General features: G+C 47.1%; 1 protein-coding gene across 1 annotated transcript in view; it reads right to left on the reverse strand.

The window, feature by feature from the left end:
• Nucleotides 1-1,435: 1,435 nt before the first annotated feature.
• The window catches only part of ORC5 (origin recognition complex subunit 5), a 38,797-nt gene continuing 27,164 nt past the window's right edge, over nt 1,436-13,068 (reverse strand). Inside the window, exons 13-14 of the mRNA XM_040971237.1 lie at nt 6,713-6,825; nt 1,436-1,490 (exon numbers count right to left, since the gene is read on the reverse strand). Coding sequence (XP_040827171.1) covers nt 1,445-1,490; nt 6,713-6,825 — 159 coding nt within the window. The 3' untranslated portion in view covers nt 1,436-1,444. The remainder of the gene's footprint in view (nt 1,491-6,712; nt 6,826-13,068) is intronic.

Raw genomic sequence — 13,068 nt, forward strand, 5'->3', positions numbered from 1 at the left:
ATCATTGGATTGCCTCTGTAATTGGAGCTTTGTACCTTCCAATTAGAACATGCCATTTGCAGATGACCCTTGTTAATATGCTAATATCCATGGTAAACTCTGTTAGTATCCATTTAAAGAAATTAATCAAATTAGCTAGTGAGTCATTTAACAAGTCATTAGAAAGCAAATTACAAAACAGGAAAGTTCCGGGGGATGGGGGGGTAGGAACGAGGGTGGGGGGAGGGGGCAAAGGGCAATGTGGTTGCATTGTGCAAGGAGCCACACCGGGGGGCTGGTGGCAAGGTCCGGGGCTGTAATGGGAGAGGGAACGCGCAAGGACGCGGTACAACGCGGCTCTCTCCTGGCCCTGACTTGGCCCGACAGCGTGTGAGAGCAGAGGAGGAGGTAGAGCGAACTTGTTGGCGATGCCAGGCACCAGTCCGTCCTTGGTCTCTTGGGTAGAGAGGCGAGAGGGCATTTCATTGCCCGATCTGTACTCCTCAGCTCCAGACGAAAGCGATCAGCCAGGAACTTGTTCTCTTCAAACCAGGCTGCGTCGGACTAGTAGCACAGGAAACACATCCCTATCCGGAAGCCTCTCCGGAGATTTTCCTTCTTCTTCTTCAAAAAAAATGGAACACAGCGATAAATCCCACCAAGATTTAACCAGGCTGCGGAATACCTTACACCTGCTCACGCTCACAATAATGTTCATACATTTAAATGCTGACGGAAAAATAGAACTCGAGTCCACACTGCTATAATCAGAAAAGACTTGATTGTCCAACTCTTAGAGGCCAACGGTTGGAAGGAAGGAACATCATCTTGCTGATGAAAAGCTAGGCTGGGTGGTTAACCGCCAGAGAGATGGAGAGCTGGTCCACAGCTCATCCAACCCTCTCGTCTTTCGAGAACACTGGGGTGCGAAACGCACACACACACACACACACAAGCTTGGATTTTTAAATAAGAATTTGTATTTATGTTTTGCAACTATGATTGTTTTAAAACGGTGGCCTCGGGAAAATCTGCTTTGGCAAGCACCTGCACAGGCTCCCGTGGGGAGGAAGTGAAAAGCCCAGGCGAACACACAAGGGCTGCTGGCATGTTCAAAGCGCAGGGGGATGGCTCACGGAGCAAGACGTAGGCCTAAGTAAATGGGTTTCAGGCAATTTCAGTGTTAAGATAACATCATTAAGAGTAGAACAGATTGTGCGCAAACCCTGCTGTTTATAATTAACACGTTGCTTCCAAATACTCCAGGGTCCCCGGTAAACAGTCTCCTGTTCCCGTCCAGCCAGACCAATCAGAATACTTCCAGGAGCTTCCATGCTGGGCCAGCACCTGTTTGGACAAATCCAACAGAGCCAAAGAACTCCTCTCCCCGGCCAGCCAAGTAGTTGGATGAACGCGGCTTGGCTTAGTCATTGTCACAGTGTCCATATGGCTTTGGCTCTTGTTTTCACAAGAAATCATACAAGTATTTTATTATGTCAAAGTTCACTGTCCTATAAACAAAAACAGATAACAGGTTAGCATCCTTGTCCCTGGACTGCTCAGCTTTGTTAAGATTCTGGAAAGCTCATGCAGAATAATAATTCACAACTCAGTTAAGCCATCGGCAGTGCTATCAAATGCATCAAGAGAGGGCTGATACCCCTTTGTAAAAATGTCACTCAGCACACAGTTTCCTTAAGAAGTTGGTTTCTCATTTCTACCATATATAAAGTTTGCTTTTCTGAAAAAAAAAAAAAAAAAAAACCACAAAGAACCATTTAATGCTCTGCATTTCAACTATTATACAGAAAGCTTAGATTTCACTTGAAAGCTATTTCTTTTTTGTCTGACGATCAGAACAAAGCAATTAGAGATAAAAAAGTATTTAAATCTTCTTTGCTTCTGCTCATTGTTTATCTTTCAAAACACCTGTCTCCGCATTGCAGGGACCGTCGCTTGTCTGTCCTCATCCGTGGCTTGTGTTTTCAGTCTTCCAACACTGGCTGGCCTGGGTGTGTATTGCAACTAAATCTGCTCAGTCCAAGAATACCACACAACAAACAGACGATGGGGGTGGATATTTTTGTACTCTGATGGCAGGCAGAGTAAAATACAGAAAGACAGAGAGACATATAATTATATTCTTTTTTTTCCCCCAAATTCATTCTTCAGTATAAATATATTCAGACTCGGAGGTTTATTATTTGAATAAATAGTCAAAATAATTAGATATAATGATCTAGCAGTAAGTATAAAATAAAAGCCCAAAGTATTCAATTCTACAAAAATAATTATCCATGTGAGAACAGCCTTTTACAGATTCACTAATTGCACACTTTTTTTTATAAAGCCATTATCAATTAATGTTCTTGTCTATCATTTTGTAATATACTTTCTAAAAAAAGTTTAAATAAATGACTGACATACCAAATATTTTTAAAATCTGGACTAGAACGATAGAATATGCTTCTGAAAATACAATCTTGTTACCACTAGCAGCAATAAAAATTAAAAATAGTTATTTAACATGAAAGAAAGCCCTCTGCGCAGAAGCAAAAAAAAGTGTGGTTATTGAAACATAATTCTATTTTTGTGTCTCATCCAAATCTTCACCTCCTCCATAACCCCACTTCTTGACAACAAGACCTTTCTAACAAAGAATATATATGTGTGTGTCACATATATATGTGTATATATGTGGAGTGTCTGTGTTCCATTCCTAGCTGGGGCTCCAGCTTCCTGCAACCGTGGCCCTGGGGAAGCACAAGGCAATGGCTCAGGCAGCTAGGATCCTGCTGGTGCAGCCGGAGACCTAGGCAGAGCCCCTGGTTCCCAGCTTCAGCTCGGCCCTGAAACACAGTCAACGAGAACGAGAACACAGAGAATTTGAAGGGAAGATTCATTTATTTGAAAAGCAGAACAACAGACAAGGAAGGAGAAAGACAAAAGGAAAGAAGGGGAGAGAAAGGGAAAGGAGGAGAGGGAGGGCCAGGGAGAGAGAGAAGAGAGAGAATGAATCTTCCTCAAACAGCTGCCACAGCTGGGTCTGGGCGGCAGGTGAAACAGCCCTTTCAGAGCCGTGAGCTGTCACTCTTCCACCGCCTGATATAAACATGACGCCTGTACACTCTCTAAAACATGGCATGATCAGGCAGGACCACTGCAAGGCCAGTGTCAACAAGGAAGCTGTGGGCTTCCTGGGCACCTGCTCTGGAAGGCAAGGTGAGCTCTAATGATCCACTCAGCTATTCCTTTAAAATGAGAATACGAAGGACAAAATGACAACTTCCTAACGACACGCATTGGGAGAGGTGGCGACGGGGGTCTTCGCGGGTCCCACGGGCTCCCGACTTGAGCTCTCGCACTGGGATCTCAGGGTAACGTGACAGCTAGATGAAAAGACCGGAGGCTGGTCTAGGCTGCCTGTGCAAGCAGTGGGAGCGGGATGGCGTATTTAGAAATAGGAAAACAGCCGGGGTCATGACAATGCCAATGGTGATGGGAGAGGCACACGAGCCATCTAGGACAGAGGTACAGCTCAAAGAACGTGGGCACTGCCGGCGTTTAAAGACCCTGGTCTTCTAGCACTCTGCTCCGTGAAATGAGCCATTTGCCAAAAGCCAAGTAGCACAAATTTTCCTTCATCGAATTCTTTACTTTGCAAAAGTTTAAGCTTGTGATTATCAAGTACATGGAAAGATGGAAAGTATGTCACTGCAGAAACTAGAAAAAAAAAAAAAAGGAAGGAAGAGGAGGGCGTGGCAGAGAATCGTTCTGAGACTGTAGATACGAAATACGTAAAAATGTTACCTTTATAAAAATACATTTTTTACAACAAGATTGTTTTTAATCCCAAGAATTATGGGAAATCACTGAAGACTTTGAGCAGAAAGGTGATGTTAAGTTTTCTCTACGAGCATTCTGGTACACAGTGAATAATAAAATCAAGGGGGGTGGAGGTAAGACGGCTTAAGATGAGATAGGAGGAGATGACGGTAGCTTGGTCCATCAGTAACAGCACAAATGAGAAAAAAAGGATGAATCTGAGACCCTCAGGAGAAACGAGTGAGTGATGCTGGGAGGGCAGCACTGAGCCAATCCAGGGATAACGGTCACATCTCGGGCTGGTGCAACCGGCAGAGTGCAGAACGGGACAGACAGAACCTTCCTCTCCTCTCTGTGCAAGGTGGTGCTAGAATTTGCAATTGCAGTTTTGGAAACACATTGACACAGCTGGAAAGCTTTCAGTAAAGGCCAAGAATATTAGTTTTCAAAAGGCTGGCCTTTACAAATTGGAGAGTTATTAATCTACAGAAGGTTTGGTGGAACTCACGAGCGAGGCTAAACCTGACTGCAGGAAAAGGTATGGCATGAGGAAACGGCTGAGGACCAAGCCTCAAGGCATCGCTGCAAAGGTCAGCTGGAAAGGAAAAGCTGGTAAATGAGCTTCCGTTGAAACAGCCCCAAAATAAGGAGGAAAGCGAGAAGATGCTGGAAGCTTGGGCTCAGCTTTAAGAGAGGGTGATCCACAGCGTGGGGCCGGGAGGGGCTGGATTCACACGGGATGCTGAGACAGGGAAAGGGCACAGGACGGCTGCCGGGCAGGTATCCAGGTGACTTCTCACTGAGAGCTTCAGCTTTGTTGTGGGAGACCGAGTGAAGGCTGAGCAGGTGAATGTGAACTTGTGGAATGTAGAAGAGCGAGGGCGGGCTGGGAATCATACGCTCTCGTCTTCGGGACACGAGGTGACACGGCTGGGCCGGCAGGCTGAGCACAGAATCTCTCACAAAGAGAACAGAGCCAGAGGCCAGGAGTGCCAACGAGCCCCATGGTTCCGGGGGAAGCGACAGTCTCGGACACATCTGGCTGCAGGGAAGGCAATGCAGATGACTGTCAGGAGGAGACAGGAGGCAGGCAGGTCGGCAGCAAGGAAGCAGTGTGGGGCTGAAAGAGTGGAGGAGGGGGCCGGGGGAGGAAGGGGGTGCTGCCCATGGAAAGCAGGGGGGAGGTCAACAAGACAAAAGAAAGCCAACAAAGTTTGTGAATTCTCTGGCCAAAACTCCAGTTTCTCCTTCCTTGGTAGGGGGTACATGCAAGTGTGTGTCAGCGGCGCAATTTAACATCCCTGTGATGTTACGGATTGGGTAAAACCAATTTCAGTTGGGTTCAACTGGATATCCACTGCATAGAGAGGGACCCATATGTGTTTTCCCATACACGTCCGGTACCCAATCTCTTTGGAGCACATGACATTCAGAGCAGTGACAAGAACCCCTGAAGAAAATGGGCTTCATGGGGGGCGGGGGAGGCAGGGGACAGGTGCTGTGGCACAGTAGGTTAAGCCTCTGCCTACAAGGGAGGTGGCGGTAGGAGGTGCTGACATTCCATATGGGCACTGGTTTGCGTCCTGGCTATCCCACTTCTTCTGATTAGCTCTCTGCTGTTGTGCCTGGGAAGGCAGCAGAGGCGGGCCTGAGCGCCCGGGTCCCTGACCCCACGGGGGGACAGGAGGGAGGACCTGGAGGAAGCCGTGCTGCCAACTTTGGAATGGCCAGCTCTAGCTCCTGCGGTCATTTGGGGAGTGAACCAGCATCACCGGCTTCACGTCAAAGTCCTGTCTTGGATAAAGGCTGTTAGGTACAGAGGCCCCCATATCGTTGTTGAGAAAGGTTTAACAGTGCTTAACGAATATACATTCCAAGACGATCCTGCTCGCCGTGCTCTGCGTTAACACCTGGCCCTTCTTTATGCCAGTGAAACGTCCCATGGCTCCTTCGTGTCTGGAGTCCCTATGCCATCCAGTAGGGCACAAACCGGCGCCTTGGTATATGGGACTTCGGATTCAGAGGCGACTAGGGGGCAAAGTGCTGCCTACTTGCCATCCTGCCAGACGGGCACCCGGTTGTGATCACTCAGGCGGCTGGCCTGAACACTTTCTCAAACAGCAGCACGTCCGAGAGAGCAGGCTGCTTTCGGAGACACCTCGCTGCAGCTTCGGACAGCTCCGGTGCTGACAAACACCCTTCCTCCCGCCACGATGACACCCCAGGGTGACTGCCTTTCACCTCCCTCCGTTTCACGGGTCAGCCCCGAAAGGCCCGAGATGGAGAGCAGGTCCTGCCCACGGCTTTTCTCTCCCACGTCACCCTTCCAGCAGAGATCTGGCTGCGTGACCTACTCACTTGGCGTGCTCGAGACCTTCTGGCCTAGTTCCCTTCCTAAACCTTGAAGCACATCACAACAGCGCGATCCTTCTCCGCTTGTCTGTGGCAACGCATGGCAGAACGATGACGCCCTTTGAATAAGACACTAGCTTCGGTGCTACCTAGGTCAGGATTTGTCAAACCCTGAAGTCAGTGAAAATACTGAAGACCCAAGCCAAGTGCTCTCCTGTCCTGTTTCAGTACAAAAGACCTTTTCTGTAGCCAACTCTCCATCAAAATTTCACATTGTTCCCGTGGGCCATTATTCCAGCCTACTAAAATCTTTTAGACATTTTTTTTTCTTTTGACCATCTAACATATTTGCTATTGCTTTTAAATTTACGTCATTGATAACATTCGATGGGAGGGTGCCTTCCACCGTAAAGCTTACTAGTTCTGGTACTCAAATGATCTTTTCTTCTCTAAAAGACTAAGACGACACCAGATTAAGAAGAACACCCATTTTCACGTTGGGTACAGCATTTAAATACATCAAGACACTAGACATTAACAATCATTCGGTGATTACCTTGCAATTGCTCTGATGAAGTCGAGAGACACGGCGCATTTGTATTTGGGTCCGTCAAGCTGGTCGTCGTGGCCAACCAGGCTTAACAGCTGCAGGGTAACTAGCGAAGTGATCTAAAAACCAGAGAGAATTTTTATAAGAAACTTAGCGAATGAGACTACACGATGTCTTAAACAATTTTACTGCCTTCGAATCAGGAAAGGAACTCATTCCATGAAGACATCTACGAACAACATGAACTCTCTGAAATCTGTACGTACAAACTTGTACTTCTATTTCAAGTCCTGGCTCGACAACTGATTTAAAATGACAGTCTCTAAGGATTCCGGTGGAGCCCGTTTTGTTTCCCCAAAGACTCAGAAACGATGGCTAAGCCTTTGGAAGCTGCAGGTTTTATCATGAAACATTAAATTCCTTGTAGACACAGGCATTTCAGAGCTCCTGCTGAAACACCTTAGACGATCACAAACTTCACATGTGAGGCTGAGCCCTTTTCAGAGTTGGCTGGCTGGCGGGATGAGAGTTGAGGACTGGGTCCCGTGCTTTAAAACTTGTTGTTCAGGTAATCAAGGAAACACCAGAAAGAAAATATCAGGTATGTTCGATGGTAAAAACAACGGAAGGATGAGCCAAGTGATACTGGTAACTGTATTAAAGTAAGCAAAATGCTCTGAGACAACAAGACTGAAAACCAAAATCCCACCACACCTGGTCTGGAAGCAATACAACGAGGCACATCCAGCCACCGATGGGGGTGGTGGCATGTCACATGGGCGCTGGTTTGAATTCTGGCTGCTCTACTTCCAATCCAATTCGCCTAACACGCCTGGGAAAGCAGGAGAGGACGGCCCAGGTGCTTGGGCCCCTGCACACACGGGGGAGTCCTGGATGAGCTCCTGGCTCCTGGCTTTAGATTGGCTCAGCTCCTATCATTGAGGCCACTTGGGGAGTGAACCAGCAGATGGAAGATCTCTCTGTCTGCCCCCTTGCTCTCCCCAGTAACTCTGTCTATCAAACAAATAGAAAAACAGGAAGAGGGAGAGATGTGTACAGAAGCACCTGGGACAGTCCAGCGTACAAGGTGTCAGCAGGAGACACGTGAAGCCAGGACTCAGGCAGTCATGGACTCCAATCTGCAAATCCAAGCAATCGAAAATACTCGGGGAAAAAATTACCACGCAGAGATCTTTTTTCCTGTTGCTATGCCCTAATAATGCCACGTTACAACTCTTTACGCAGCATTTGACGCTGTGATCCGGAGATGCTTGCAAGTGCACGGGCGGCTGTTGCACAGATTATATGCAAATCCCACCGCCTGTTATGCGAGAGACTTAAGTATCCGTGGATCTTGGAATATGCTAGAATGACTATCCCAACTAACTAAAAAGAGAAATGATGGGGGTACATTCATCAGGGAGGAACAAAGGACTTTAAAAAAAAGATTTAAAGAAAGGTTCACTTGTAACTGAAGAAAACTAGAGGCATTCACTTCTCTTCCAGGATTAACTGCCGAGGCATTTGGCCAGGCAGGCCTGAGACACAGCACGCGATGGGCGGCCGCAGGATAATGAGGTCTTCGGGGAGGAGTAAGTTTTGCTGACTGCATAGGTAACACGAGCCGTGTCATTCTCAGTTTAGAAACTAGTAGAAAGGCAAAAATGAAAGTAGACCCAGAATTCTAATAAATTCTTAAGATTTAGCCATGGCCCCATGTTCCAAACCATATTAACTGTAATCACCTGCATTAGTAACAGTCATTTGAAGATCACACACTATTACTACAAGCAGGTCACCTTAGTCTTTCTTCTAATATAGGGGGAAAAAAGCATTAATTACTCTTTGCTATGCCTCTGGCAGTCAGTTAGGTTTCTTCTTCTACTTTCTGATTCAAACACGCTCACACATTAACTTCTTTAATCTCAACTGGATGCTAAATTACTCTTCCAGAATTTTCTTTTTCAGTGAAACACAGAAAGTTTTAAATTAGTAGTTCAAGAATATTTTCAGATACCTTACAGCTGTTTTACTTTGCCACAGGGAAAAAAAAAAAAGTAGGAACAGCCAGCCCCTTGGAGTCCCTTTCAGCTGTACCAGGAATTCATGCAGAAGTTAACCAACTAAGATTGAGTAAAGGATAGGGCGTTAAGCAAAGATACAGCAGCCAACAAGAACTTCCAGAATATTAATATGACTGACTACTCAGTTTTTGGAGTACAGCAGCTAATTTAGGAAAAGCTAATGTACAAAAAAAAAAAAAAATCTAAAACTAAAGAAAGCAAAAGAAATCAGGGTTTAAAAAAAAAAAAAGCCCACTTGCCTTTTTACCTAAAAGGATGTCTTTTATTCCTTGATCTCATCACATGAAAATCAGTCTAAACCACAAGTCTCCCCGACAGTCCGGGGGATGGACGGCACACGCAGCGGTGTGTAAACACACCCACAGCCTGGTGCCCACAGCCTGCGTGGGTGCCACTTTGAGTCCCAGCTGTGACACTTCTGATCCAGTTCCCTGCTCATGTATCTGGCAAAGCAAGAACCTAGGTCCTAAATCCTTGGGCCCGTGTCATCCTTGTGGACGACCTGGACACAGCTCCTGGCTCCTCCTGCCTGTCCCAGCCCTGGCCACCGGGGTCATTTGGGGAGGGAACCGGCACATGGAAGTGCTCTCTCTCTTGGACTTTCAAATAAACAGATACATCTTAAAAGGAAGAAGTATGCATACTTTCAAAGTATTTCCAAGTTTACTTAAATATTACTACATAGAATTAAAAAAAAAAAGATACAGAATTGTCGCTGACCAGCAGCGACACTAAAATGACAATGCTTACTCTTGAGGGTCCGGGAGACACCGACCACGGACCCCTCACTGCCAAAAGCGCCTGTGTTTAAATCCTTCTCTCCGCTCTCCTGTCCCCACTGGTCTTAGCTTTCGTCCCCGCTTCTTCCGCCACCCTTCCTTCCGTTTTCCGCCAACCTTCCTCCCACATTTCTTCCCGTACTCTCTGCTTTATTCCCTGGTCTTTCTCCTCGTCGCCCCCCAGTCTTCATCTGTCCTCGTTGTGGTCTGTCCTTCGTCAAGCTTGTACCGGCTACTTTTATATCATTCTCCATCAATCACTTCTCCCCGTGGGTCCACCTGGCGCTACGTGATAGGCCAGTAATTGCACATTAGCCTATCCCTGTGACTTCCTGTTTAACTGCTGGCGAGAACAGCTCCACCTCCTGGCCTTGGGCCTGCCGCCATCTTGCAACGGCCCCTTCCAATCCCAGGGGTGGCTTTAGTACCCCGCTCCCGACACAGAATAATTTCAGGGTTAGTATTTTAAATCTCAAACATATTAAAAAACTGTACTAAATAAAAACATCTGGAACAAGCATACATGGAAATTGGAAAATTATTTGTTCATGCATAAACACACTCCGTTTCTCCATTATCTTTTATTCCCATACCATACCCATGGGACACTTAGCTCTAAGTCCTGCCCACTCAAACATGAGTAAAATGATGCAAATACTTGCATGCTAACCTCGACAAGTCCACGGTAACAGGAATTTGAACTCAGTTCTGTAGGTGAGCACGGACACACCAATACACGGCATGGTCAGTGTGGGCGGGACAGTGAAGCTAAGCAGATTCTCGGGGGTGACAAGAGAACAAAGGCTGAGGGGAGAGGCCAGGGCCAGGGCAGAGGAGGGTCAGGCCCTCCGCACCTGCCTGTCCAGTCATGGAAAAATCATCAGTGACTCGGACAGAAGCAACCCCCCAGCTGCCTCTGTGGGCAGGCATGCAGGTTCACGCCAGCCAGACATAAGGTCTCCTCTCTGCCGTTCTGCATAGCTCAGCACGCATCCCCCCCAACTGTGCCTTACACATTTCCTCCCAGGATCACTGAGACGGGGCACGCACATTCATGTGTTGAAGGCTAGCTACGTGTAAGACGATAGCATACCACAGACTCGCCGTCCGTACTACCTACGGAGTGCACCTGCACACTGGAGCCGCTACAGACACACTACACACACAACCCCGATACACACACACACAGCACATTCCGTAACAATGAATTCCAGATGGCTTGTATAACCAAACGGAAAATACCAACTGGTACAGTTCTTAAACACAGGAGGCAATCTAGCTGGCCCTGACAGTGCAGTCCTCTGGGGAAGTTTTATATGTGTCTGCACACGTGCAGAAGGGATGGGTGTGGCCACAGTGTCAGCACATCTGTCACTCGGAGAAAGGACAGGCGCAGGAGTCATTCCTGTTACCAACTTCCCAACTGCAGGAAGTGATTTACACGATTGAGTTCCAGCACAGAGGGACACATGAGTCCGTGAGCTGATATTTTGGAGGGCTGATCTCTGTTAGGGGAAAATGTGCTCTAAGTAATAGTTGTAAAAGATACTTGGAAATTCTGTGATTCTTTTTGGTGCTGATTTACAAAAGGCTTCTCGTTCTGTGGAGCTTTGGATTATTCTGGGCCATATTTCAGAAACAAACACTACCGAAGAGTCTAGACGGAAGGTCAGAGAGAGACAGAAACAGAGGACAACTTCTAGTCCAGACACGCTGGCATCGAGTCACATATATCCTACTGCTTGTTGCCGAGTCCAGCTGGAAACGCTGGAAATGACATAAAAGGCGGCCAGAGGAAGGCTCTGAGCGGGAAGCGGGAGGGGGCTAGGTGGAGGAACACAGAACAAGTCTTAGGACTTCTTGCTCAACAGGAGAAGGCTGGTCTGCGATCCAGCCACAGAAGGCTACGTAGGTAGGCCGACCCCACTCCCGGCTCCAAGAAATGTTCAAACTTTAGGACTGCGTACCCTGTTTTCCATGGCTGCTTTTTTGGGGGGTCGGGGTGGGGTGGGGCTATCCTGTCACACTTCCCAGTCCAAATGACAAAATTCAAATGACTGAAGACGCAAGCTAAGGAGAAGATCAGGACTTCGATTGCACATTAGAAAACACAGAATAAAGTTTTCTTTTTTTTTTACAAACAGCACTCAATCATCCATAATCTTAGCCCTCTAAGTTTGTATTACGCGAATCTCTAGGGATGTTTTTCCTCAAAATAAAAGTTCTGTTTCTTAAGCCTTGGCTTAAGTGTAAACACGCAAAACTCCTACAAATCCAAGACTAAGATTGTTAGGTTTCGTATATTAGCAGCTGTCTGACTCTCGGGTATTTTATTTGAAAATCAACTATCTGGTTTTAAACCCCAGAGCCTCTCCTCCTTTTGGCTAACTCCATGTTGTGACTGAGGAATTCACAAAAAAAACAAAAACAGGGTGGAAAACTTCCGCATGTGTCCAACATTTTTCGATGTATATCTTAAACGGAGTTGTCCAACACTTGCTAATCTCAGCTCTGCGCCCTCTCTCGTCTTTGTCCTCACCCACGTGGGGGACGAGCTGATTATCTGTGTCTTAACAATGGGTGTCCCTGTGCCACGGGGAGGGATTTTTCCCCCCCTCCGCTTAATCTGAGAGGCAGTCACTAACAAGCTTCAGCTGGAAACGCTCCATGTGAAAAACAGTGGGCACCTGCTCCTGGGCTAATAAAGTGTTCCTTCTGCCAAGGAAAAGAAATCAATTTACAACTATAATTAATTTTTAACATGCTCATTATTTTTATACTTTCACAGGTTGGTATCTATGTCAACTGACTGATGCGGTCCCCTCTTCTGCTTCTCCCGAGAGGGGCCTCACGGCCTGAAACATGTTAAATCATTGAAATCAATGAACTTGACACGGGAGATGTGGAACGTATGCGTGCCACACACCCCAGTCAGTACCACACGACTGGATCTGATTTCAGAGGGTGTGATGGCTTCAAGGCACGTTACCAGGCTGGTTCAACTGACATTTTCTCACACACACACACATACACACACACACACACAAAGTTAGGACGTGGAGGAGGTGGTCAATTTACAATCAGCACTATGAATTTTTAATCTTCCCCCTTGCCGGGGAAAAAAAAAGGAAAGTGGGTAAAGAGTTCTGGTGAAGCAAAAGCAGCAAGCGGGTCGGTACACCGGGATCTGAGGGCACCGTCTCAATCCTACGGACTTCTCTGTTTGGAAAGCAAAACTGCAGAGTGAGGAGCGGCGAGCGACTCCTCCACCCATAGCCCTGTGCGAGAGGCAGGGAGAGAACATGGCGATGACACGATAGGAGCACCACGCTAGTTACATGTGCAAACAGAACCACCTTACTGAAAGAAGGCACCGAACTAACAGAGCTTACATGTAGATCCACTGAGAAACGGACCAGGAAGCGCCCGAGAGAGCTCAGGAGCTGGGGGGCAGGACGCGGGACAACATAAACCTAAGAAAAACCAGTATGTGCGTGCA

This window comes from Ochotona curzoniae, unplaced genomic scaffold, assembly GCF_017591425.1.
Source record: "Ochotona curzoniae isolate NIBS_2020 unplaced genomic scaffold, NIBS_Ocur_1.0 contig_21, whole genome shotgun sequence".
In the NCBI taxonomy this organism is placed as follows: Eukaryota; Metazoa; Chordata; class Mammalia; order Lagomorpha; family Ochotonidae; genus Ochotona; species Ochotona curzoniae.